Here is a 27,134-nt window from a genome sequence, read left to right on the forward strand (position 1 = left end):
TGGGCACACCAGCTCACATGGGGTGTCTCAGCAAGAAAAACTTCACCACCACCAAAACCAGAGGGTCTTCCCTATGGTTCTTAATGGCGAAACAAACAGGGGTATAACAGAGCGGGAGGGACATGAACAGGGAGGCAAGTGTGTGGCTCCACGCCGGCGATGCTGATTCAAGCAGGAGACGCGTCTCCTGTTTCCTCGGGCGGTAAAAATATGACATGCATTAGCGAGGAGAATAAAAGGACGGAAACAAAGGAGCGGGAGCAAACACCTGTCGCTCTCCTCCAGGACGAGCCCTAATGCTTTTATTTGCCTCAGTCTGCTGGGGGAACTGCAGCTGCCAACTGTCATCAGCATCAAGTTACCCGCACAAAGCCAGCCTGCCTGGCTCTTTCAGCCAAGGGAGGCGGAGGGCTACAACGCACGTGGGGAGCACCCAGCATTCAGGGCGCAGCTCCACATGGCCCCCGGGCTGATGAGCAGCCCCCCAGGCTGGGGAAGGGCTGCATGACCCCATTTTGGCCAGCTGCTGGAGAATGGGCACGGTGCTAACGCAGTACTGCTACACGGCCCGAAACAAGGGTGTCGTCCTGGGCAGGCACCCAAATCCTGTCCTGTCACGGGAGGGCCCAACTTCAAAAGCCTGCCCATCCGTTTGGATGGGGATAGCACAAGAGTACAGTGCCCATGGGCAGCTGTGCAGGCTTGGACCCTGCTGGTTTCCTTCTCAGGGGTGAATTTGTCTCTTTCATGCCCAGATTGCTGCTTGTGCCTGGCTGTCTCTGCCTGCAGCCATAACCACACATGCTGCCAACAGCAAGGGGCAACGATGGCCTCCAGCATGCTCTCCAGCTGATAAATCGCCGCTTGCATTTTCTAAAGCTTTGAACACATAGACCGGGAAGGATTGCGCTTTTTGGGGGTGTTTTTTTAGGAGGTGACTGATGCAGCCCAGCGCTTTGAGGTCACAGCGGCAGCTGTTACACTGCAGTCCCCCGGACCCTGCCGGCTGCTGCCCAGTCCGCGCCGGGGAGCGCGGGGCAGGTCTCGGCAGCAGCACCGCCGCACCGTCCATGCCGGCGGAGCCGGCGCACGCCCCCCGCCCCGCCCCAGCGCAGACAAAGCGCTCGCCTCCCATTGGCCCGTTCGGCCAACGCTCGGGCGGCTGTCGTACGGCACGGCCAATGGGCGCCTTGACATGCAAATCAGAGGGGATAAGTAGGGCGGCGCGGGCCAGGAGCGGCGCTGCCGGGGGACGCGGACCCGCAATGGCGCCCGCCTTCCGGCTCGGAAAGGGTCGCCCGCCGCGGGGGGACGAGGGCTGCGCGGAGGCCCGCGCCGACAGGAGGGTGAGCGACAGGGGCGCCGCGGCGGGCGGGGCCGGGCGGGCGGCGGGGCTGACGGCGCCGTTGTCCCCGCAGACGAGGAAGCCGCTGGTGGAGAAGAAGCGCCGGGCGCGGATCAACGAGAGCCTGCAGGAGCTGCGGCTGCTGCTGGCCGACAGCGAGGTGAGGCGGCAGGGCGGGGACGGGCCGGGGCGGGGGCCCGGTGCCGTGCTGACGGCCGCGGCGCCCCGGGTCAGTTCCAGGCGAAGCTGGAGAACGCGGAGGTGCTGGAGTTGACGGTGCGGCGTGTGCAGGCCGTGCTGGAGCGCCGCTCCCTCGGTGAGTGCCGGCGGGGCGGCGGCGGGGCCCGGCCCGGCCCCCGCCTCACCCTGCTCCTCTCTCTGTCTCCGCGGCGCAGGGGGCGGGCGGCTGCACCGCGAAGCGAGCGAGCGCTTCGCCGCCGGCTACATCCAGTGCATGCACGAGGTGCACACCTTCGTCTCCAGCTGCCCCGGCATCGACGCCACCACGGCCGCTGAGCTGCTCAACCACCTGCTGGAGTCCATGCCCCTCAACGAGGGCGGCTTCCCGGACTTGATCGCGGACGTTTTGGCAGATCCCGCGCTCGGGCCCTGGCCCGGCGGGGAGGCACTGGCCCCAGCAGCAGAGGCCTCCCTGGGCCTGGCTCTGCCCGCCTCGGCACCCTCGCCCTCTCCCAGCGAAGAGATCTGTTCCGACTCGGATGAGGTAGAGGCCGAGCCGGGCCAGACCTCCACTGACAGACTGGATGCTTCCCAGACGCACAGCCTGCCTTCGCCCAGCTTACCCAAATCCATGTGGAGACCCTGGTAATAGAGGAGTGCACAGGAGGCAACGCAGACTTACCTAGTGTGGAGAGCAGCCGCCCAGCTGTCCCCTGCAGCCCTCCAAGAAGCGCGGGGACACCAGCCTGCGTGTGGCCGGCCCCACAGAGCTGCATCAGTGGCACTCTGACACTGTCACACCCTGACAGGCTAATAGCGAAACGTGTTAACATTTCATCTGTGTGTATGTGCGTGTGTGTGGCATTTTGTAACTTTAGGGGTTGTTTTTATGAGAGGTTTGGGGGGTGGGGGGAGTTAGCTTTTAATAGCAAAGCTCTTTGGTGGATACACAGCAGTTATTTTATAACCCTGTCTCTTTCTCTTGGCCCTTATGAGTGGCCCAAATATCACTACCTTTTTCTCATAAGAAAAAGTCCTGGTGCATTTTAAATCATGGCGGTTTACTCCATGATAAGCTCAGATAAGTCTGCATGCACAGTTTTAAGTGTTCTAGTGATAGCAAAGATCCCTGAAAGGGGTTGGTGTGGTTAGCATCTGTACTAGGTAGCGGTCTAGAGTCTCACCTTCAGTGAAGGCAAACTAGAAACCTGTTGGAATTAGATGAACATTTAAAAAATAGTGGTGGCAGGGTGCCTTTTAGAAATCAGCATCTTTATGCACATTTTGCTTTTAGCACATTGCAGTTTGTGACTTTATGTATATTAGGGTGTCAAGCGTTTTTTATCTTTAATAAAAAAATACTGAATTCACAATTGATCACATGTATTGTGGAGTGTGAAGCACTTCTAACCAGTAATACAGTTCCCTGTTTACTAACAAAATAATGTATATGTTATGGAAACTATGCTGGTAATTAGGCACTTAATTCTTGTACTAAGCATTGTTAGCCAGGTATTGGAATTCAAATGTTTCTTTTGTTTAATACTAAAAGACACTTAAGTTATTGCAATGAGCAAGGCTGTTCTGGTGTTGGGCTGATCCTAGGCCACAGATTTCTGGGCTAGTTTATCTGGATGCCAGTCTCAAACTTCTACCTGATCTCCCATTTACATTGTTGCTCATGCATCTGCAGTCCTGACTTCAGAAGTGCTTGGCAAATCCTGTCCTGGGGCACAGTTTCACTGGGGGTTTTTCATTTTGGTTGTTTTGAGGTTTGTGTTGGTTGGTTGTTTTTTTTTTTTTTTTTTGCTCTTGAATGCTAAGTTGAATAGAGTGCAACAGATTTGGAACGTATTCCTTAAAATTAAATGTTTCTAAGGGGCTGGGGGCTCTCAGCATCCTTCTACCTGAAGCTTGATGCTTCCCCTGTTCCTGTTTTTGGGAGATGCCAGGTTATTTATGCTAATACCTTTCAGAGAGCTTTCATTGTAAAGAGAGAAACAAAAAGGATTGTAAAGTTGCTGAATACATGGAAGTTCCCAAACATAGAGCAAGCAAGAAAGGAAGCAACCTAACTACCAAGGGACTAGACATGTAACTTTCTTTTGTTAACAACCCTATGGAATAATAAAAATGGAAACTAACTGGTAAGACTTTTCCTTTGTAATTTTCTTTAAGTTACCTGAGGTGGGTATTCTTATTCAAAGATGGCCATCAGATTTGTTTGGTCTTCTCATCCGCTTTTGTGCTGAATTCCCTTTGAACTGGGGGGAGAAGGGCCAAAACCAGCTCAGCAGAGGGAGGTGAGAGCTTCTGTAGTGACCTTTCTGCTTTAGGGAAGGAGGTTAGCAGTTTGAAGTGTAAATGAAGGAGGGGCCTGAGTCACTTGCACTAGAAGTAACACCCCCACACACAACATGACCTCTCAGACTCAGCCTGCACTGCTCTAGCCTCAGCACAAGGGAAGGTTTATTTTTATAAAGCCACTTTCCCCAGGTATCACAACATCTGAAACTGCGCTCTCCTGCTTAACTAGCCCAGATTGCAATACTTCACTGTAATCACCAGGAGCAGTTCACACATTACACATTGTAGTATGTTACCATCTAAGACAGAGCACCTTGCTTTTAACATCTTAGAAAACACCCCTCTCGAGGGAGGTAGAGTCCCAGTCTGTTTCTTAACAGTACAAGAGCAGTCACAGCCCAGCCTGTGGCTCACAACAGCACACACAGCAGCCTTGGGCTGCAGACACTTGCCTGAGCTCCTGTGCTTGGGTATGTGACATCCTGGGCTGGTGCAGCCACTCTGACCCCTCTGCTGCTACTGCAGGAACACTGGGGGCAGCTCAGCTTGGCTTCATTTCCATGAGATGGAAGACCCCCAGGTTAGGGCTCCTATGTAATGGTCCTGTGAAAGCAAGTGCAAATCCTGACACTTCAGTGACAGAAACACAGTCAAGAGTCAACATAAAAGTGCCAGCTTTGGTTCAGCAGTGGATTTAGGGAGGTTAGCAGCAGAGGCGTCTCTGCTAAGTAGCACCACAGATGTGCTGCTTAACTTCTCCTGTATTTGCTGTGGAGAATCAGAGCTGAAGCCGGCTGTACCATTTACCTGCGCCCTTTCCCATACCTGTGCATATCGCTGCTGGCGCAGCTGCAGTTTCCACACCTGGGCTACCCTCACAGGCTGGTGACCCACACAGCTCCCTGCACATCTGCCACCATCCCATCCCTGCCGCTGCAGAAGGAACAGGCAGAGGGGCTGTGAGCTGGGGGGCCAGGCTGCCCAGCCAGCTGCTCTCCCAGCACTGGGGGGTTAGGAAGAACCACGGCAGAGACTAACAAACTTTTCCCTGGTGCACTTCTCAGCCCTGTATTAGCTGAAAGAAGAAAGCCAGGTCAAAGCAGTCCCAATACAAGTTTTTTAAGTGTCAGAAGCATTTTAGAAATGTGTTAGCAATAAGACTTCTTTTTCAAATCCACAAATTAGGTTCACAGAAAGTTTACATCCTCTGATTAGGTGTTGCTGGATTTCTCCATTTGCATTTCTGTACCTTACTGCAAAGGTGTCAAATCTGACACTTCCCTGACAAAGGCAGGAAGAGGTGAGTATTTCAGGAGTGGGGCTGGGGAGGGGGCAGTGGAGGGGGTACGAAGGTTTCCAGCAGCTCTGATGAAAAAACAGTGAAGTCTTTTCAAGCTCTTTTTGGAAACTGCCTTTATTCTTTTCCATTCCAAAGTAATACAAACAGACTATCTGATCTGACAGCGCACCGCCTCGTAAAAGGAGAGAGGAGTAGCACACTAACAGAGGGACTCTCGTTTGATATGCCATTGAAGAATAATAGAAAGAAGAGCTCATTTTCTCCTCTCTTTGCACGTCAGTCACTCACACCTGTTGCAGGGGAAAACTGCTGCTTGTTAGACCAGGTCAGCTGGGATGACTTACAGTTCAAACCTTCTCCTAACGACTTGGCAGCACGCACCAGTTCTTTTGTCAGAGCCCTCTGGCCAGGATGCGAGATCGAGCCTTCCGATTCTCCAAATCAGCTTACACCTTCCTTTGTCTCCCACTAGCAAGTATCATGTAGCTCTCTGCAGTTTCCCCCTCCAAATAAATAAATGTTTTGGTCTCTATTCCCATTAAAAATTAAAACAGAAGAATAGATATTCAGTCCAGCCCTCAGCAGCAGAGTTAGGGGATGCATGCAGACATATCACAAGGGAAATTTCTACTAAGCAGACAGTTCATTCCTCTCTGTAACGCAGGGAGCTTACATTTCTTACCATCCTAGATGCTGTCATCAGCAGAATGTTAGCGAAACAAATCACAAATATAATTATTTATTTCTATGAAGTGTGCTGGGACAAATGTTGGTTAATCCTGTCATCCAGAGCTTTACCATGTTACAGTAAACTCCCCACAGATAACACACCCAAGGGGCCATGCAGTCTGGACATCTCCAGCTGTTGGAGCCCAGTTTCAGGATTTCCCAATTTATGGCCCCATCTCCAAGCACAGCTATGTTCACACACACCAGCCTCCAGCCCTATCTACTCCTCTGTCCTGTGGAGACATTGGAGCAGGCACATGGGTTTTACAAGTCTGGTGTTCAGCTTTCAGAACACATTGGGACTTTTGCCCAAGCAGCAATTCCTTTTCTCTGCTGATAAAACCAACCAGGCTGAACCCACAGCTTGGGCCATGCTCACTTGGACCACAGAAACACACAAGGCAGTACGGATGGGACCCAGGAGGAGAACATCATCTTGAGCAAGATCATGTAGAAATATATGGAAAACTCAAGGACCAAAACAATACACCGATTTGTCTGGCTTCACCAAAAGGCCTATCCTTCCTCTAAGACATGTTTTCATTTTCTTGCATGAGACACATGGCTCCAGGTTGCATTTATACTCTTTCTTGTAGAGTTCTCCTGAGCCCAGAGTTATCTAAATGGATAGTGCCACTAAACCATGTACGTCAAGCCTCTCAGGTTTCTGCGTAAGGTGAGCTAAAGAAAAGGGGAAAAACTAGTCTCTTTCCTTTCATGGAATTTTTAGCTCCCTATACAACATTAGTACTTCCATTACTGTTTTCAGAAAGTACAATTCTCATTTCTGAAGAAGGTTCTCATTTGAAAAAGGTTAAAAAAAAAACAAACACCAAAGCTTGTGCAGAAAACATTCGAAATACACCTTACAGCAAGAGACTTTAAGCTTAATGTAGTTAAATAACATAGTGATTGAGGATAATTTGATTAGTTATACTGCATATGTTATATTATACATATGTTACATTGCATACTTACCCGCTGAGGAAGTCATGGGTTCAAAAGGTCTTTTAATCCAATAAAGAAAAGCCTTTAATGCCAAGAGCTAGGTAGTGGCTCCATGCTTTTAAAAATTAGCAGAAAAAAGATTGAAATTAGACACCAGAAGAAGCCATGAATTTCCTTTCTCTTAATGTCATCAGGTCATGCAAGACAAAATAGCCTTCCAGAAGCAAATACAAGTTGCTTTGGTTACAAACAGAAACTACTTTGTCAAACAACAACATACAAGCAATTATATTAGCGGATCCCTTCTGGCCTTAGATTCCTTAAGTATAAAAGTACCTCAGTTTGTGGGTTTTTAGTTTTTACATTGATCTCAAGCTAAAATATAGGTTGAAAGCATAGTCAGTAGTTTTCTTCGCAACTGAGAAAGTGCAGCCCTAGGGCATCAAATCTACACTTGCAGATAGCTCAGGGTTTGGACCATCCACAACTGAGAGACACGCTGGCAAAACTTTTGATTTTCATGCTCCTTAAACTGAGTTTATCAAAACCAACCTGTGCTATACAAAGCCACTATAAAATCCTTTTACTGTCACCATGCAACAGCCTTTGCAATCTGTGTTCCACAGATTAAGAAGGAGGGGAAAAAAGCCCAGAAGAGACACATCAGCTCCATTATCAGCCCTGCTGAACTTTTCATCCAGCTCTGTGAGGTTGTTCACAGCACCCACACCGAGGCCTGAATCACACGCAAGTTCCTAGCAAATTTGCTGCCTTCTGAGGGCATGTAAATGCTACTTGTTTTTTATGACCAACCTTCATAAAACAAGGGTGTCTTCGTTACTCACAGCTGACCCCCAACATGGGTAGTTATCTATCTATACATTGGCCATTTTCAAAACAACATACACAGAACCCTTTGCCACTCAATGGACCCTCAGCAGTTGCCTGCAGAGTACCTGAAGTCAGAGATTACTTTGCACACATCTGAGCCTGGTCTGGGTTCTTTCTGTCCTTCACAGGAACAGGTTAACCAGTCAGAAGACAAAAGCGTAATTGAAACCCCTCACCCAGGCAGAGGGAGCACACAGCATCTTACCAAAATCCAGGATTATGAAGCAAATCTCTACTGAGTAGCTTCTACTCTCACAGCAGCTGGAAGCCTTCCCCTCATTAAACCCCTCCATCAGATCACTAGTTTCTTCATAAGCCAACACAGGTTCTCAGTGAAGCCCATGGCAGCAACCTGTGAGCAAGCATGGATGTGCTCCTGGGGAGCTTTGGTGTCTGTACATTGCACCCAGGACATCCTCTAGTTCCTGGGAAACTTCATATCAAGTGGCACATAATTTGAAAAGCTCCTGAATGTGCTTGGGTTCAAAAAGTGGGTTATAAGACCCAAAGGGCACAATTACTCCCACATCGTACCTTACAGAAACGTATAGAAGCAGCTGCCCAGAGCAGCACTGTCATGGGGAAAACGACGACAACCAAGCCATCCAAGAGGTCTATGCAACTGCCCCTCTGCTGCGGTGTGTTATCAGCAGCACTCGGCTGCTCAGGGGTGACCACGCTGGCTGTCACAGAGCACAGCCGGTTCGGGTGACTCAGGAACAACAGGATAGGCTGCACTTTCAATTGCTGCAGGAAGCAGGAAAAATGATTCACATCCTTTCAGCCAACGCTGAAGCAGAGCTTTGCTCCAAGGCTAGAGAACTGCAGTGACAAAGGGAGTCGCAATGCAAACACTCGGGATCCTGATGCTCTGTGCTTAGGAGTCTGTTCCCACTCCCATCCCTTCCCAGAAGCACTGCTCCTCTATTTGTGAAATAATAATCTACTTGCTGAATCCTTAAAAGAAAATCCCCAAACAAAAAAAATTCCACATCACACAAAACCCAAAGCAGCAACACACAGACTCACAGACTCTTACCTCTCAGCTTTTTGCTAGAAGGTCTATTGGCTGCATTTCCAGGGAGGACAAGTATAATACCTGCTTGCTTTAACAGCTCGGATTTTTTTTTTCTTTTTAATTTTAAAAGAGGCAGTTAAAATATTATTATACTGATGCACCAGTTGTTTTAACAACAACCAATAGCATTTTGCTCTTGTATACTTCTGGCAAGGCTTCACGAAGAAGGGAGAACTATTACCTCAGGGTATTTTGAGCGGGAAAGAAGACATAATAAGGGAATTTCCCAACAAATTGTCTGTGTCTTTGATGGGTTTATACAGTTACACCCCAATTTACAGCTGTTCTAATCAATCAATTTATAGCACAGACTCAAGGAATGAAATATTACATAGGAGCTGATGAAAAAGTTTTCCTACTTGCCAGAGAAAAAAGGGAAGGGGCCCACAGTTCAGAATTCTAATTTAGACTAACAGGGAGAATGAATCTCTAAGGCCACAGCATTTCTTCATCTCTCAAAACTGTCAAGCACACCCTGAAATCAAGGCTCTTACTGCCAGTCTGCTGTTCCAGTCCTAGGACACTCCTCCCTGCACCCCCTATTCGTCCAGTCTGGGTTCAGCTCCAGAATTACCACGATGAAGAACTGGTCACTCATCTCTCAAGGCAGCGTTTTTATTGCCTAACTGGCCAACTCAGCTGAGAAAAAACCCTCAAAATTTATGTTCTGAGGTCTCCTTTGACTGAAATATTATTAGACTCAGGAACTGTGTGAAATACTAAGGTTTTGCACAAATAGCAAGTGTCGAGGTATCTAGGGTGAATGACAGATGCATATGCTGTATTTTTTTGCTTTATTTGATCACCTGAACACTTTAGAGATGACTTCTCCTTGGCCAGCCTTGCAATGACTACTCTGACTCAGCCACATATCTGCACGTAAAATTAAGACATAAAGGACATAGGCCAGATGGGAAATGAAATAAACAAATATAAAGGGAATCTGTGTCATGTAAAGTAAGTAGATCAGGAAAGTAAAAAGTTACATGCATTCAGGTGTTGTTTGGTTTGGCTGTGCGGTTTTTGTTCTTCCCCCTTTTGAGCCCAAATAACACACTTCCAAGCCTACTGACTGCCTGCCTGCCGGCTTTGGGAAAATGGATCCCCACAGTGCTGGCAATACCAAGGGAATTCCCAAGCATTATCTCCCTCCTTGAATACATTACATACCATGTAAATTACTTTTAAACCTTGTATACACAAACAGGTGGACTCTTTAGTCTGGTAATCCTTCTGCTAGGGACTTTTACAATACAGCATATACAGACAGTCACTACATGGTCATTCAATACACTGAATCACCTGTGACAAACAGGTACTTGTCACAAGATGACAGCGATGGTTGGTCAAGTACGAACTAAGGGATTTAGCTGCAGATCCCAGCTCATTTCTCCACTTCTAGGAAAACCTATCAGTTTGTAGGGAATTCTCCAGCTAACCGTGTTGCCTTCACCTTTCCTTCATTTCTTACTGATGAGAAACCAAAACAAAACTGTCGCTCACAGTACATTCCCCCTAGAAATGCAGCAGAATCCTACAACGTAATGGGGAGGATGCAGCCTTCTAGCCCAAATTAGAAGACTTTGACATCTGGTCTTTTCCATTGCTGAATCACATCAGGGTTCAGCCTTGCTTCATTTCCTGTTAGAATCCTGCTAGTGGGCAGAGAAATCAGGACTGCTGGAAAATAGAGGGTGAGCCTACCTGGTACCACTGGTTTGTTTTCTGTAGTGCTTGTAACTATGGCATCTGAGCAGCGAGAAATAAAAAACACACACCTTCAAAAGCGGAAGGGCTTCCACTTCCCCCGTCCCTCCCCTGAAACAAAAGAGTAGTTTTTTACATGTTTTGTACCTGCTTGTTTTGGCTCTAGAGAACAACTAATATTAATAAACTGTTTAGACAAAGTCATTTTATACATTGCTCTGAATAAAGCCATAGACATATTCCAGTGGCCCAATTGCGTATCTGCAGTTTGGTTTTCAAAGACAGCAAAATCCAAAGTGCCTGGAAACATGATTTTGATTTGACTCGGTTTCTAACTGTTACCTTAGAGTTCAGATCTGCTCCGAGACTCTGATGGTTCAGGAACGTAGCTCATCAGAGAACCCAGGTGAACACGGCCCTTCCTGGGTCTGGTTCTGCAGCTGGAGCTTCCTTTGCCAAAAGCTCTAAATATAATTTTATCTCCTCCTCCTTTTTTCCTTATTTTTGTCTAGACACTGGGAAATTCCAGCCTTGCCTGTTTTGACAACTTTCTCATGTGTTACGGTCACAGCTCATGGAGACACACGTATTTAAGTGCCTTCCTTTTGTGTCTCTATTTTAACAGCTCCTTATCTCCATTCAACTAAACTGTTTGTAAAGCTCCAAGTATCCACAACTCATGAGACATTTGTCTTAGTCTCTTTCTCAAATTCTCTGTGACAAGGAAACGCTACATCTCACTCAGAGAAAGATAAAATTGTCTTTTAGCTGTTGATAAAACTATTTTTAAAAAGGTAGCATTAGGCGATTTCAAAGAAAAAGCAGTGCCCTTTGGAACTGTGCTATTATCGTCTTCCTCCAATTCTTCCACGAAAGTCACAAACCAGAGTGCAACAACCCAAATGTTTCCAGAGCAGCAAACTGTCACCTTCTATATATAGCCCAGGTGTCACAGTTCAACCCCAGTCTTATCTAACAGGCTTAGAGGTATGGCAACACACAATGTTTGGAAGGCTGTGCATACATGTAATTACAGCAATTTACTCACAGTAAGCCTTGGCAATCACTTCAAGTCACTACTATGTGTGTTGATGGAGTCTGTGAAGTTTGGGGAAGGCTGTTAGCATCCATACTCCTGGGAAATCTGCTGCAGAACAAATAATACAGATTTCTCTCCCACACACTCTCCTCTCAACTGAAAAACAGATTTTCTAGCTAAAAGTTCTAAAAATCATCTTTGGAAATGCTTGAATAAGTTAGGCTGTATAAAACAACTAGGTGATAAGTACCATCTCAATTTATCAAGACTTCTTACAACACATTAGATCGATAACATTTCTGTGCTTCCTGGACCTAATTTACTGCCGGCTCATTCAGACACATGGAGAATTTACATTACGCTGACCACAACATCATCGTGTTCCCTCATGTTACTTCAGTTTTTCCCCTCGGAAGGCACTATGGAAGGCACCGTTCAACAGCCTCCTGAGTGTTTGGACCCTTTGTTCCTGTCAAATACATTCAAAAAGACTCTACCTGTAAAGCCACTGTTGTCAGCCTAATGAGTAAAAGTTAACACTGTAAACTTCACAGGCCTATGAACACTCAATTAGGTGACAAAGGCAGACATATTATCACTTCGAACTAATTCTGTCAGTGAGTGAAATCTGTAAAACCTCTTACCTTATGCAGTCCAGTTCAATCATTCTACTGGGAAATCAAGACTATAAAGAGTTTGCTCAGATTAGCAAAATAAAGGGGTCTATATCATAATCCGTTAGCTAATAAACTATCAGACAAAATTTTTAATTTTAAAAAAACCCACAACACACCGACACTCCTCCACACACACACACAAAAATACCCACAAAAAACCCAAACAAACCTCACAAACACCCAACCAAACAGATTTTCCTCAAAAATCCAAACCAGAAATCCCTGAAAATTATACTACTTAAGACTTAAGCATCACCTCACAATGGCAGAGTACATCCAGGGAAGGGACTTTAGGGGGACTGGTAGGCCTAATAAAACAATGTTGTGCCCAACTGCTTTCATAATAAGGTCTTTATATTTGATCTCATTTAAATTCACTGTGCATGTAAGGCAAGGTAATTATTATTAAAATAACATTAAATACACTGCCTGACTACATACAAAGCTTTAGGAGCCTCCATTTGAAGCAGTTCGTAACCATCTTTTCGTATGTGCATAACTGAAGACAATGGGAGGATAATTTCCCAGTTATCTACATTATGTAAGAATCCTTCACTGCTGCCATGTGATTTTGGCAGTTACAAATTTCAATACAATTCTAAAATATGCATATTTATATTTGGATTTGTCTTTGAGAGGAGGGGAGGCGAAAGAGAACTTCAAGGCAATCAGTGAACAAAAGCCTTCCAGCTTTCAGCAGCAGGTGGGGTTTAGGGAGAGGTATGCATCTGCCTGGCAATGGGATCCCAGCAAAGGCTCTCCTCCTTGTCCTCCTCATCCTCCCCTGCACAGAGCAGCTGGGACAAAGCCTTCACCACACACAGGCAGGCAGAAGCTCTTCCAAGCACAAAAAAAAAGGAGGGGCTTGTGAAGACAACTACATATGGGCACTAGAAATAACTCCTGAACACCACGTTCTTCGCGTTGTCACACCACATGCTTTTTTAAATGCACGAATCACAATAGTTAAGATGCTGCTTTTGGCTGCAGGCTGGTAGCAGAGTCTCTGTACAAAGGCCTGAAGGCACCGACAGAGTAGCCCCAGAGCTGGGGGAGCTCTGTTCGAGGGCTGGGGCTGTTACCTTTCAGGTCTCTCTTGGGTTTTCCATACCCTGATGCAGACACATTTTTCTTCAACTCCATTATTTCTTGGGGAGAGATTTCTTTTTTTTTTTTTTAAAGTAAATTAAGATCTCATTTAGCCCAAACAGGAAGCAAAACAACTCTAGCAGATAGTTATTACATTGCACGATAAAATAATACAACAAAGTTCACTTAAATACCATCTGATACTAAACGATACTGATTGGTACAGTAAACTACATTTGTCACTGCAAGAGAAAAATGTTATTTCTTAGAATTCTGTATTGGTGCAGAATCAAACTACATATTTTAGGACTCCTGAAGCAATAGTACCTCAGCTTTGCAGCTATTGTGACATGTCAGAAGTTGACCTGCAATCCAATTAATCATTTTCATCATGAACTCACGGTTTTACCAAATCTAGACATGCAACTGAACCATGAAAAAACAGTTTTCCAAAATACGGGAAAATAGATTTGTCAGTATTCAAAATTCACACCGGTCCCAGCACCCGGCTGACTCGCAACAGAGGTAAGCACAGGCTACCCAACCCTTCTGCTTCCTGCAGCTAAGAAAATCGAACACTTGCATTTGATAAATTTATCCAGAACTTGTGATTGGGTTCCTGGGTTTTCTGGTTTGCAGGTTTGGTTTTCTTTTGTTTCCCCTATGCAAAAAGGCCACAGGAGATTTCAAAGGGAGTCAGCTGAGGACAACAGCAGGGAGGGCAGTAGACCTTACCTTAGACAAGCAACGGCTAAATACATTGAAAAAAATACAGCAAACACTTTCTTGGAGAAAAGTAGAGATTTGAATTTGACAATGCAACAGCAATCAAGCAGTTTACTTTCAGATCATTGTAACAATTTAAAGAGTCTAATAAATTCACTATATTCTGTCTTACTGTATTAATGCACAGGCTACAGACAGAGAAGTACACTTCGACATATCCTGGACTACAAGGAAATTTTAATCCATCCTTATGTGTGTCTCCTTTTAGCTAGTTAAAACAAATTTAGTGCAAAGCAGTATGGCCCCTAAGGCTGATGGTGTGGCGCCTCCCCCACCAAGCCACCTACCCAGCTGCAGTAGGTGCTTGAGAACCATCTCACTACTATTTCCACTTGTATTACACAGAAATCATTGTACCCACCACTGAAAATGCATCACAGCTACACCACAGCACCTGCTCACCTTGGTTAATCCAGTGCTGACAACAGGCTTGGGGTTTGTTTGGTTGGGGTATTATTCCCCTTTTCTTTAACAGATGTAAACACATGTCCTGTGAGTTACAGAAGTAACACCAGAAGCAAAGGGCAGCCACCTGAACTGCACATTCATGGTGCCTTGGGACATTTGACCTCTTTCATGATGTGTTCTTCAGCTAAAAAGCATTCTCTTTATTAGTGAATAGCAAATGTTTTCCTACCTTCATATTGTTCATTAAACAGTAATCATGTGCTGCAACAGCAGCTTCTTTTTGTCTGCAACTACTAGATATAATCCAGAGCCAGAAACACTGTAGAATGAAACCCCATCACACACACTGCTATTGCATGTGGCAGCCTGATCTACCTCACATTTTTTCAGGGGATGCCAAGAGAAATAGGCATGATTAAGAGTTCAGATGTCTCAGTTTCTACCCAGTTTTATACTTCTTTTCCACTTAGGAAACCTGGGAGAAGTTGGTTTCAGTTGATTTTCTTGTTGGTTCCCTCCCAGTCCCAAGTTGCACCAGTGAAGCCCAAAGTTACTGAACACCTCATGTACCACTCCTAACAACGCCATCATCTTCCCCAGCCCCTAAGAAAAAGGAGCTGATGAGCTGTTCATTACCTTGTTCAACAGATCGAATATACTTCTCAAGCTCCTAAGCAATCATGAGCAAATAAACACTGGCATTTCTAGAAATTACACCTATCAACATTATTCTATGTTCAAGTCATCTGTTTGTCACTTTGCCAGAAGCACGCAATTCACTTCATCATGTTCTTTGAGTCAGAGGTTTAGCAATGCAGTAGGTTCTTTCCACCCTTGTTAGAAAGACAAAAGAACAATCAAGGATCTTAATTCTCAGTAAGTACTTTTTTTCCCCTCCAAATTCACGACAGCTGTTAAGTAGACTAAAAATCTGATGTTTTTCCGTAGTATGTTTCCCTTTTCCAAGCATGAAGTTTGTATTTGCATCCACCATGTGCCAACAGCTCATCATTATGAGTTTTTTCATCATCTTATTTGAAATTCAAGCCACGAATCTTTCCCTTTACATCACACAATGTCATAGCAAATTCAATAGCCCTAGAATACAAACAGCTGAATAGAGGCAACACAGGAGTGGCAAAACTGCCAGACATAATCACAGGACAGCAGTGACGCCTAGGGGCTACCGGGCTGGGAGAAGCTCTCTGACAAAGGCTGTTCCCCACAGCTCTGCAGTGTAATGCCAGCCATTATCTACGAGTGCTGACAGAAGGCACATCACCAAAGTGGAGTACAGGAATATCTGAAGCCACGTTTATCTTATACTCTTATTCCAATTCCAAAAATTTAACAGAAGCAGAAATAATTGTGAAACATTACCTGGCAATCCATTGCTTAAAGTTCTCCCAACATTATATATCAGCTGTCACAACTTGCACCCAAAGGCTAGCACAACACCTCTACTGAGTTGCACAGATACTCTGTACATGTGCACAACCCTCACATTTGTAGTTCTGTAAAAGGCTTCATCAATACATCTCTCCTCTGCATATTTAGCTGAGCAAGGAACCAAGGTGCTATTAGGACAAAAGTGTTTTCAGACTTCACATACATAAAACTGCTCCTGAATTGACCCTAAATACATAAGATTGCAAAGGCACTCGGGTGATGTGTTGAACAATCGCACCTTAATATGCATGTCTGGGAACAAAGTGCACAACACTACAAATTCTACTGTTGGTGCAAACGCAATTCACCGGTGTGGTGAACAGTTTCGTGATACAGAGACACCTTGATTTTGCAGCTCACAGACATATCCGTGTCTGTCCTGACCAAACTAGGGCTTGCAGTAGATTGTTCGGTTTTAAAAAAAACAAACCTCTCAAAACAGTGGTCCACAGCAGCATCCCACACCCACTACAGTACATCACTGCTCCAAGCGAGAAAACAGAAATCTTCACACCTCCAGTACTTCCTCCTCTCAGAGTATAAAACAAGAACATCAACAGGAAAGCACACTAGCTTGGCAAGCTTTGGCAATCTGCAGAAGACACAACACTTCTTGACAGAAGACTAATCACCACTGTACAAAGCAAATTGAAGGGGCATAACTGGAGTTCTGTATCTCTAAGCTACCAGCATAACACCATAGAGGGCTGCAGGAAAAAAGGTATCCACAGCTGGCTGTCCTGGTTTTGTTAAAAAACAAGTTTCTCTTTTAGTGAATTTTTGCCTGTCAGCTAAAGCCTTCATATTAGGCTGCATTTTCCTGGAGAACCCGACACATGTTTTGGTTAAACCTAGCAATGGAATGCAAACTTGATAAGCACGGATGGACATCTCGCGAGAGGGGCAACGAGAAACCAGTGACCGAGAGACTGACCAACGGTGTATAACATGTCATTCACGTGAATACTTCATATAAAAGTGGGAGATCACGAGGATCTCGTCCCTTACAGGTCAGACAAGCTGGCAACAATTTTACTTCAGGACAGTAAGCCACAACTAACTTCAGCTTACAAGTTCTTCAGTTTGAGTATCAGTTCACACACTATCAGAAATTTATATATTTTTGCTTTTAACATGGGGTAGAAGGCTCAAGGAACAAAAAGGCAACTAAAAATATATCTGTTTTATTTACCAGTTTTCTAAAAAGCGAAGTCATAAAAATTAGTCACAAGTGGCAAAACCAAAATATATTGCACAGTGTACAGAAAACATTGTTGACATGTTGACAAAGTGTCATCACAAATAAATCATCTTACAACAGTTTGGAAAAACTACAGCTTCAGAATCTTATCTATAAATGGAGGCATGTAGATTTAAAGTTATAGGGAAGTATTTATATACCACCCTGTAAATGCAAACACTTTAAGGATGCAAGATTAAGTCCATAAGAAAGCACATCCACAAAATGCTCTAAATATACTTTTCTCTTCCTTTCACTAAGTTACGGTTACAAGATGGTAATTGGAAAAAGAAAAAAAGAATAAGAAAAAAGAAAAAAAAAAGCATGCTAAAGCAAATTTCAAAGTGGTTTAGAAGTCCCTGAAAATAATTTGTATAATTATGATGCACTCCTTTTACATAAAGCTTTTTTTCCAAAACCCTGGTCCAATTGAAACTATTTGTGTTTACATGTAAAAATGGAATATATTTAACATGTTGGTATAGCTGCACTGTTCCATTTATGATTAAAACATTTAATACATCAGACTCAAACACCAACATTTAAAAATTTCTCATTCAGTTTATATTTACACATATTTAAGTTTGACCGTACTAAACTATTGAAGACAGGAACCAGATCTTGCTGGGTAGTGCTTTGCACTACATTTAAGATACTTTTTTAAATTGTGATTCTACTTGTTTCACAAGTTCACACACTCTGCTATCCGTAGAACCTGTCCCCAGTGCAAATTTCCTCATGACACTGTCCAGTTAATAACAAATTACTCGACACAAATATCAGTCACATCCACATGTTTCGGTGGTGACAGATCTAACTTCACATCCTCTTCATATGTGAAGATAAAGATTTTTATAGAATGAGCATAACCTTAACATTTTGGTGAACAGAAATGTTATCTGAATAAAAAAGAAAATGCTTTCCATGAAAAATATTTTGAGACAAACATATTAAAGTAAATGGAATTTCTCCATGTTTTTCACCCCAAGACTGGCAGCTGACACCTAGCAATACAACTAAATGTCCTTTAACTAACCAATATATTAAAGTTGCTCTTTCGTGATCTCTTCCAACATCCAACAGGTATAAACAGCACAAGAACATAAAGTACACGTATTCAAGTCCATACAATCTCAGAGGCATTAAAATTAAATCCTTGACAAAGGACTCCAGCCACGTTAAATTTTAGATAATGCAATTCAAATATAGTGAAAGTCAATGCTATTCTCGAAATCACTCTTGTTACAAGAACTATCTTCAAATGACAAGAAATGTCTAATCCCCTCTTGCCACATACAAGTTTGATGTTGGTTTAGCCACACCGGAAAAACGGATGGCCAACCTCCTGACAGAACGAATCAGAAATAAAGGTTAAATTTATACCAAGCTTTGTTTAACAGTCACTGGAGCACACGCAGTCATCCTCTGTGGTCTTAGTTTTTAAAAGCTTTAAGCATAAAGGTTTCTTGTGTATAAATTCTCAGAAATTATGTTTCAAGGTAATAAACAGTTCAAAGTATTAGTGTCCATTTAAATAAAAGGCTACAAACTTGTCAGCACTCATCTATACGTTCTTACACATTCACAGAAATATTTTAACCCAAGACCATCTTACAAAATTAGTTCAACATTTCTCTTAGACAAAAAAGGCTCCTACATTCAAAACTACAAGAAACAAAGAGCATGGGATCAACTGGTATGAGAAGGGCAAGTGTGAACTGATTTGCTTGAAGGTTTTATCTTCTAGTATTCTGGACCACTTCAAATACTAAGGACAATGATAAAGAGCCTTGAAGCAAAATTTTAAAACAATTTATAATGCTGAATCATTACCAAAAGGAGATTTCAAGGACTGTATGTACATAAGGGGATTTTTCAGTACTGATTAACCCACTCTACAAAAAACAGTAGGCATCAATGAAATTTTCTATAGTTTATAAAGAAATACTTGAGGCATATAAGTGCAAAATGAGTCTTTCTTTTTTAAAGAAAAGCTATACCATCTTCAACAATGTCCTTATTGGGAAGAGATTGCCACCATTTAAAAAGAGTTTCATTCACAAATGACTCTTCTAGAGCAAGAAAAACACATTTGTTTTTTTGAACTGCATTCATCTTGCTGATACAAGATTAAAACCTTTATAGATCATCACTGTAGTTTTGAAGCAGCTTTGAAAACAACAGGCTCAAAGGCTATGTTTGTTCTTCACTGACTTGGCTCAGGGAAACCAAGTTGTTTTCCCCACTGTCTTCAATCATTTCATTAAGGTCCATTTCATGGATTTCTTCACCATACGATGTATAAAAATTGCTCTGTATATTGTCCTCACAAAAAATACATTCCTAAAAAGAAAAAAAAAAAGAAATTATAGAAACACTCATAAGGAAAAAAAAACCACACACACATGGTTTTCTAAACAGTCTGTTTGCATGTGATCCCTGATTTCAAGGGAACCTTTACATCTGTGCTGCAAGTATCAGAAACATTCCACTCTCCAACTTTCCCCCACATAATCATTTTATAACATGTAGTAAATCAATACAAGTATTTGAAAACTCTACTGGAAGCCGTTATGTCAGAGATCATTTATAATGCTGACATTTTACATGCACTTCCAATCACCTTTTTCTCCACCTGATTGCTAACCCTGCAGCAATATATTGATGTCAGCTGCAGTGCTTAAGAAACTGAAGCAACATATGCTTACACAAGTTGGATGCTGTAGTGTTAACGCTGCACTAACATTAACTTCAGGATTAGGATTCCACTGCATTGCTGTTACACTGACTTTTGAAATACTCCTCTGCAAAGTTCCTCTGCATTTGATAACTTATGTGCAAATAAGCTACAGATGATAGAAAACTTAGGGAAAAGAGAATGCCATCAGGTATTTGTGTGTGCAAAAGTAAAACAGACTGCAAGGATGCTCTGTTTTGTGTGGTGGTTTTTTTGTTGTTGTTGTTGTGGTTTTTCTTTTTTTAAGCCATTAATCCACTCATGGAATCAATGCAAGAGAGGGTCCTCTCTGAGAAGTCTGGTAGAAAAAAGGAACAGTGTATTCCCATTAATTTTGTACTTTCTAGAAAGCAATGAGCATAAATTTCTGCACACAAAACAGAGATTTTTATGTAGTGAAGTTTCTGGCTGTGTTGATTAAGGATTTCAAGCAGATACACAGAAATTTAGAAATAGGAAGGAAATTTCTTCTACTGTATTCACCAGTACTTTGACTTTCCCATTGGAAAGATGACATGATAAATTAAATGATGCTGGAAACCACTGCATGGAAGTTTGAATTAACATTTTTCTGTGTATAACTGGCCAAGCTTTCCTAGGAACAGCAATGGGAAAGTAACATAGGCAGCTAGTAATTTAAGCATTGGTATATATGCAAAAGTAACTAACGCATCTAAACTTACAGAATTAGCAACAGTTTTTGGCAGTCCACCTTGCTGGATCCACGGATGAACTTCAATAAGCTCTTTTTTTTGTTCTTCTGTAAATTTTGGCTGTAGTTTCTGCATTTGCTTTAATTTCTGCTTATCTTCTTTTAACACTGTTTCCAAATCTCTAAAATAAAATGTATTTAAGAAACTGAGCTTCAACAGTTTCTGGGCTTCATGCCTATATAAGGTTATGCAGACAAATATTAACGTTTTTAAAGGCTATTTTTGTTCTGGAATGTTAAGCTTACAAATCTTATATTGGAAGAAAACTAAGTGTGGTTATTTCAGCAGCTTTCTACATTTGCAGACAATGCAGACAACCTTCGTATATCTCTGCCAGCTCATTGTCTTTTCAAATCTCAACACAGTGAAAACTGTTTTCTTAAAGCTATTCAGGCAGCACCAACAGTGAAACCACTAAGAATTCCAGTTTCCTGCTGCTGCAGGAAGTTCCAAGTTCCCCTTCACTGGGAGGACAACTCAAAACAGACACTAGATTCACATATGAGTTACTAAAGCAGAAGTAGTAAGACAAGTTTAAGAAGGTTATCAAGAATGGATTAAACTTCAGGACTGAGAGGGAGACTTAGAAAATACTGCCCTATTTCAGCAGCCAAAGTTCCCTCTCCCCTCAATGCCTCAACTTGATTCAGAAACTTATAATAAAAACCCTGCACCACAGGAAACATTAACAAGCTATATATCGCTATAAAAGATGACAATAGAAAGCAAGTTCTAAGAAACCCAGTACTATTTCTGTTCCTTACAGCATTACCTAAGAACAGGTTGGCTTTACACATCTCTTCCTGGGCATCACACTCTCACAGTGAGCTTAACTCTTCTTATCACAGTATCCTGTTTCATACTATGTTCTCTCTGGCAGGCTTTGCTACTCTTACAGTCTACTGGAATTCTCAGCTATAGTTATCAACCTTCAGGCTACAAAAACTGAGAAACGCCAAGGTATTTTTAAATCTAGGCAAAAATTCTGAAGTTCTTAGGATGTGTTCTTCTCTATTCCGATGCCCATCATCCCTGCATTTCTCTATTTTGAAAGCTTGTCGTCTTCTTTTCCTTTCAAAGGACTTGTCTTCACTGAAACTTCCTATTCTTTTCAAGATATCATCCACTGCTCCCAAGAAATAAAAACAAGATGATAAAAAAAAGTCTGGAGACTTGTCAGCCTCTATCCCCCTATATCTGCTTTTTGCTAGTGAAGCAGGGAAGCATTTGATTTTTATTTTTTTTAGTAAAGATTTTTCTATTAGAAACCTTATGATTTTTACCTTCTACTTCCTTGTCCTATTTGAATGGGAATTTATGGAGAATAACAAACACTTGGAAGTTAACAACCCAGGAAAAAAAACCGCAAGACAGAGAAAGCAGTGTGCCACAGAACGTGTCATCGCAGGGACAACAGCCAGGGAGTACAGATTTTTCCATGCTACCGACCATCATGAGATTTAAGAATACTTGGCAGGATCTATTAATCAGACTACAAAGATTTCTATGTAAATAGTTACAAGTCACTAACTACAAAGCACCTTCAGAAAATAAACACAGTTAATTTCAACTTAGGTAATTGATCTAAAAATACAAGTAAACCTAATAAAACGATTTTTACTTTTTGAGAACTTCTTGTGTAGCATACAAAAGACATAAAGGAAGCAACAACTCCTCTTGACACTGAGCTAAACATCAAAACCAATTTACTTCTATTGAGACAGAGATCCATATATGTCTTTCTTTCCTATCTTTCCTTTCTCTCCCAACATACAGACACAGTTCACGAAGGACTATGACGTTGGAATTACCGTGAAGGTATCTGGTAAGTCATCATGACAGTGTCATCTGTGTTTGCCATCAATAGCCAAATAGGATCCTGAAGGACATATTTAATGAAGTGCTCACTTTCTTCTATTTCTGCCTTCATTTTGGTTTTATGATGATTTTCTGAGGAATCAATACTCCCGAAGTATTTGCTGGTATGACTAGTTTCACTACTACCTTTAAAAAGAAATTTAAATTTTCATTATTAATTGTCAAATATATAGGTTATCTGAATGCTTTTTAAAACAGAAAAAAAATAAGGAGAACTGGAAGTATAAATACAACCACTATCTTATTTCATTTCTTAAAGAGAGGGAACTTTCACCCTTAAGTAATTGCATTAACATTTAAAAAACTTAAATTCCAACAGAATAATTAGCTTGCTTAAATTAAAAGCTCTGAAATTAAACACAAAGGGTATGCTATTTTCTCTTCATTATTCCATCATACCTATATATCTTAACTGCTATTTTACACACACTTAAAAAAGGTTCTATACTGTAAATTAAGCACAATAGAAACTTTCACGTTATGTAATAAAAAAAGAAATAAAGAATAAACTATGTGATGAGTATTAAAGACAATAAAGATTTTTTCATAAAACACTTGATGTTCAAGTGGTGTCTGCAATCCCTCCCACTCCCACTCCTCTGAAATGCTCAGAGAGCACTTGCTGCCAGCGTTACCTGTTCTGCTCCCTGACATGCCGCAGCCATTGGATCCAGACCCCAGGGACTCAGCAGCTGCAGATACGCCACTCCCTGAAGAAGCTGAACCAGTGCCTGAACACGCATCTTCTTGAAGTAAAATGTCAAGCAGGACACTAGACATGGAGAGTGCATCACTATTTTGAGCATCCATCAGAGATTCAGCCTAGCGATAAGAAGGGGAGGAGAAAATACAAAATTAACAAAGCCAAACCCAAACAACAAGGCTATTTCATTACTAATCATTTACATTTAATATTAATGGCTCTCACTTTATATTCTAATACATTTAAACAGTTATTCAAAGAGAGACAACCAACAATAACACATGCCAAGACCAAATGAAGAATAATGAAGTGGCCTGATAGGCAGACAAGTGGTCCATCAGTAATATTGATTTTAACTCAGCTTCTCTTTAAAATCGTATACAGCTTAGTAAGGAAGTAAAGGAAGGCATTTGCTATTCAGTTTTGACTGCCCCTACTGTTCTGGGCAAGTCCAAATTTATCCAAGCCACCTAACACACAGTAGCAGTTGCTCCTACTATAATCTATTTCAGAAAGATTTATATCAACAGTCCATCACTGTTACTACTCTCTGCATGATGAGAAGGAAGAAGGTGTTCCCAGAAGCAAGCTTGCTAGGCAAGATCATTTATTTGTATGTTTTTAAGGGAAAGAGCACTGACTACGCTTATATCTAACATTAGCAAAACCTCACTGCAAGTCAGCTTAAAGATTAAATATTACAAATTATGGTTGATGGAACTTAGCAAAATACATAAGAGTGGAAAGAAATAGCTTTATCCTTAACACATTCCTGCACAAATGCCTCTGTTGTCCTCATTTTCCAGTAAGTGATAAGGAAGTTACAGAAAATTACATTTTGCAAGTTTCTAAATAACAGTAGGTAACAGTTCAGGGAAATTCAAAAGAATTTGCCAGCAAAATTGTTACTAAGTTTTATTTTAAATCGAGCTTCTTTTAATTCAGCAGAGGCATCTCAGAGCACACTGTAGGTTACACACTGTCACAGATGCACTGTTACACCACAGCAGCCAGAAGTACTTGTAAGATTTCAGAAATATTATACAGTGCACAGAATATGCTAGTCAAAATATGGCATTGGATGCGTACATCCCTGAAAATTTATCCATAGGTGGCATTTCCACAACAAATATGATAGAGAATCTTTTCATAAAAACGAAATGTATTTGTTCTCAAGATCATGAATTAACAAGCATTTAACAACAGAATGTGACAAGTTTTTGCACTTGTATCAAATCAATTTTGGAAGTTTCTCTAGAAAAATGTAGATAACAAAATACCATTTTCTCTGGTCTCCTTCCATTCGTCCCTCTTAAGGATCAGTATCAAGAATATGAGGTAAAATAAATCATTTGGAAACCAGCCACATTCATATTAAAAAAAAAGTGGAACAAAACTGTTTCAGGATGTATTTCCAAGCTTCCCAGTGTAAATTTAGAAGAACAACAAGGCGGTTTTAATTTTTAAAGGTTAAGACTATTCTAATGATAGGACTTCATGTTTTATTCAGTCTGCTGAAGTTTGATTTTACTAACTACAATTGTGAGTCCATCTCCTGGTATTTTATTGATTGATTACTCTGTATTACTAAAAAATAGGTTCCACAAGTGAAAGGACTGAAAACAATGTAGAAGAGATGGGAAAACAGGCAGAGGGGAAAAAACATGCATTTTAGGCATCTCCACATATTAACAGTTTCAGATAGTTCAAGAATGCAAAGACTTAAAAGTAACCAACATCAGGATACTTACTGGTAAGGATCCCTTTCTACTACAGTTATCAGTTGTCATGATTTGGCCTATGGCTCCTTCCTCACTTAAACCTCCATGTAAACCTGCAGGAGCTCCAGTTTCAGCAGTTTTTGTGGTTTCTTCCAGCTGTAGAAGATTCAGAGGAGAACTGCACCTTGACTGGAACAGAGGTGGGGAAGCCTGGTCTTGAGGACCCACTGACTGCGGAGTGCAGGAGCGGGATGGCTCATTTCTTGGCTCTGTGACAGGAACCTTTTCACTCTCTGCTGGTGGATTGTAATGGAATGGCTGCGTTGGAAAAAACGCCTGTTGTGGGAAAGGGCTGGGTGTAGTGAATGGTGGCTGTGTGGGAAATACTGTCTGCGAAGGGAAAGTGGAATGGGCAGGGAAGTTGGGTTGGCTGTGGTAAAGCGTTTGAGGTACGTTATTGTTCATCTCTGGGTAGACATAGTTGGGGAGCACAAGAGCTACGACAGGTGTCATGAGGGGTGTGGAGAACTGGGATGGTTGCATTGCACAACTACTTCCAGAGTCTGGCAACTGATTAAAACCAGAGAGTGAAGTCTCAGGAGCTGGTGGCACAGTCCCTGCTGCTGGAAAAACAGGAAGAGGATATGCAGGCATAACAGCAGGAAAAGACATTGCTGAATAGCTTGCTTGTGAAGTGTCTGATGGTGACCAAGCGGTAGTATTTAAACCTTGAAGAGGGAACCGATGGGGGAATTTAGTTCCAGAAGTTGTACTGTCCGAAGACTCCTGTGGTTTCATGCGCTTTGATTTCCTGTTCTTTCCATTTTTCTTCCAAGCTTGATCCATTCCAGAAGTGCCATTTCTTTGTCCACGGCCACCTGCAAAAAAAAAAAAAAAGTCAAGAAGGATCCTATTTGCAATCTGATGGATCCCTTTTACCTTGTCATCCCTACAAGTCACTCAAAACCCAGTTCTGGACTTTGTCTACCCACATGGAAACATTCGGTAATGGGTCAGGTTGACTTTTACCTCTAGCACAAGAGCTAACTAGGTAATAAAAACCATACTGACACACCATAAAGAGAGCAGTAGTAGATCAGTTCAGGCTCAAATGTGTTTTACCCAAACAGCACAAAACTGCGAAACAGTGGCTCCCAAAGGAGCTAACTTCTAATTACTTCAGCAATTACAATTAAAGCAATATGGGACATTACTGAAAGCATTTCTAGAGAGTTAAGGTCATGCAGATCACTAATTGAAAAGGTAAGAAGCAAAAAAACCACCAACAACACAAAAAAAAACCAAAACCAAACAAAAAAACTAAACACACCAGGAGAGGAAGTAGACATAAAAATAATTTCCCGAGGGAGGGGGAAAAAGTATGCCACCTTTACGACCTTATTTTAGGAGAAGTCTGCACCAAGTGACTCTTCCCTAGGTAAAGGCTGTCAGGTTCATCTGATTACAGACACAAGGAAATCCATAAATAAATCTTCTGGCACTAAAAGCTGCTCAAACCTTCAGTTTCTCTAAAGCTTATTTAGATAGGTGAAAACTTAGAGTACAAAGGGCACAAGGGGACTAAAGGGTTCCAGAACAGGTTTCCTAAATCAAGGACCTGCACAACTATTTAAATAAAAAATGAAAGATAAGAATCTGCAAAAAATGCTCTGCAGCGTCTGACTTCTGTTCCAAGTCAAGCCAGGAATGAAACAGGAACAAAGTCAGATCAGTATCAAGCACTTCTGAAAATGCCATCCGGAGTTCCTAGTCTTAATAAACAAAACAATCTCGCTATTAGAGCTAGTTTGTGCCAGTTCTATCCCACCGATCATATTATTAGCTTAAAGATAACCAAACAATTATCAGACTGTTTCACTGATTACACAATAGTGGAATGGTGGAAAGCAAAAGGGGCTGGAAAAAAACCCAAAACCACAAACATGAAAAAGACACAGAAAGAAAGGAGAATACAGGCACAGATACAGTAAAGCAAACATGCTAAAGCATATTTTTTGTCCCTTGAAAGTAGCTGCATGACAGTAATATTCTAGTGAACAGATATAAATGAAAATATTAGTTACTAAAATGTCAGTTATAACATTAAAAACTATATTCCAGTCTCAATTTTCAAGCAAGACTTGCCAGAAGGAATTTTTCTGTGGGGCTTTAAAAATAGCATGCAACTGTCACTATTCACAGTGGTCCC

General features: G+C 42.1%; 2 protein-coding genes across 14 annotated transcripts in view; one reads left to right on the plus strand and one right to left on the minus strand.

Moving 5' to 3' along the window:
- Positions 1-1,055: 1,055 nt before the first annotated feature.
- LOC136105335 (transcription cofactor HES-6-like) lies at positions 1,056-3,676 on the plus strand. The gene is made up of 4 exons (XM_065845051.2): positions 1,056-1,346; positions 1,419-1,505; positions 1,580-1,661; positions 1,741-3,676. The coding sequence occupies exons 1-4, from the start codon at positions 1,071-1,073 to the stop codon at positions 2,172-2,174; spliced, it is 879 nt and encodes a 292-aa protein (XP_065701123.2). The 5' UTR covers positions 1,056-1,070; the 3' UTR covers positions 2,175-3,676.
- Positions 3,677-17,101: 13,425 nt separating this feature from the next.
- PER2 (period circadian regulator 2) overlaps positions 17,102-27,134 on the minus strand; it is a 50,944-nt gene continuing 40,911 nt past the window's right edge. For all 13 annotated transcript variants that reach the window (XM_065844325.2, XM_071812430.1, XM_071812432.1 and 10 more), the window contains 5 exons: positions 24,956-25,803; positions 23,137-23,323; positions 22,435-22,627; positions 20,594-20,744; positions 17,102-19,516 (listed from right to left, as the gene is read on the minus strand). In XM_065844325.2, the coding sequence (XP_065700397.1) occupies positions 19,367-19,516; positions 20,594-20,744; positions 22,435-22,627; positions 23,137-23,323; positions 24,956-25,803 (1,529 nt within the window). In that variant the 3' untranslated portion in view covers positions 17,102-19,366. The remainder of the gene's footprint in view (positions 19,517-20,593; positions 20,745-22,434; positions 22,628-23,136; positions 23,324-24,955; positions 25,804-27,134) is intronic.

This window comes from Patagioenas fasciata, chromosome 9 (assembly GCF_037038585.1).
Source record: "Patagioenas fasciata isolate bPatFas1 chromosome 9, bPatFas1.hap1, whole genome shotgun sequence".
Classification (NCBI taxonomy): Eukaryota; Metazoa; Chordata; class Aves; order Columbiformes; family Columbidae; genus Patagioenas; species Patagioenas fasciata.

Excerpts from the sequence above, each read along its gene's own strand:
- LOC136105335 (XM_065845051.2), top strand. The coding sequence starts at position 1,071 with ATGCCGGCGGAGCCGGCGCACGCCCCCCGCCCCGCCCCAGCGCAGACA. Across the intron at positions 1,347-1,418 it reads AGGCCCGCGCCGACAGGAGG|ACGAGGAAGCCGCTGGTGGA; the intron begins GTGAGCGACAGG and ends TTGTCCCCGCAG. Across the intron at positions 1,506-1,579 it reads TGCTGCTGGCCGACAGCGAG|TTCCAGGCGAAGCTGGAGAA; the intron begins GTGAGGCGGCAG and ends GCCCCGGGTCAG.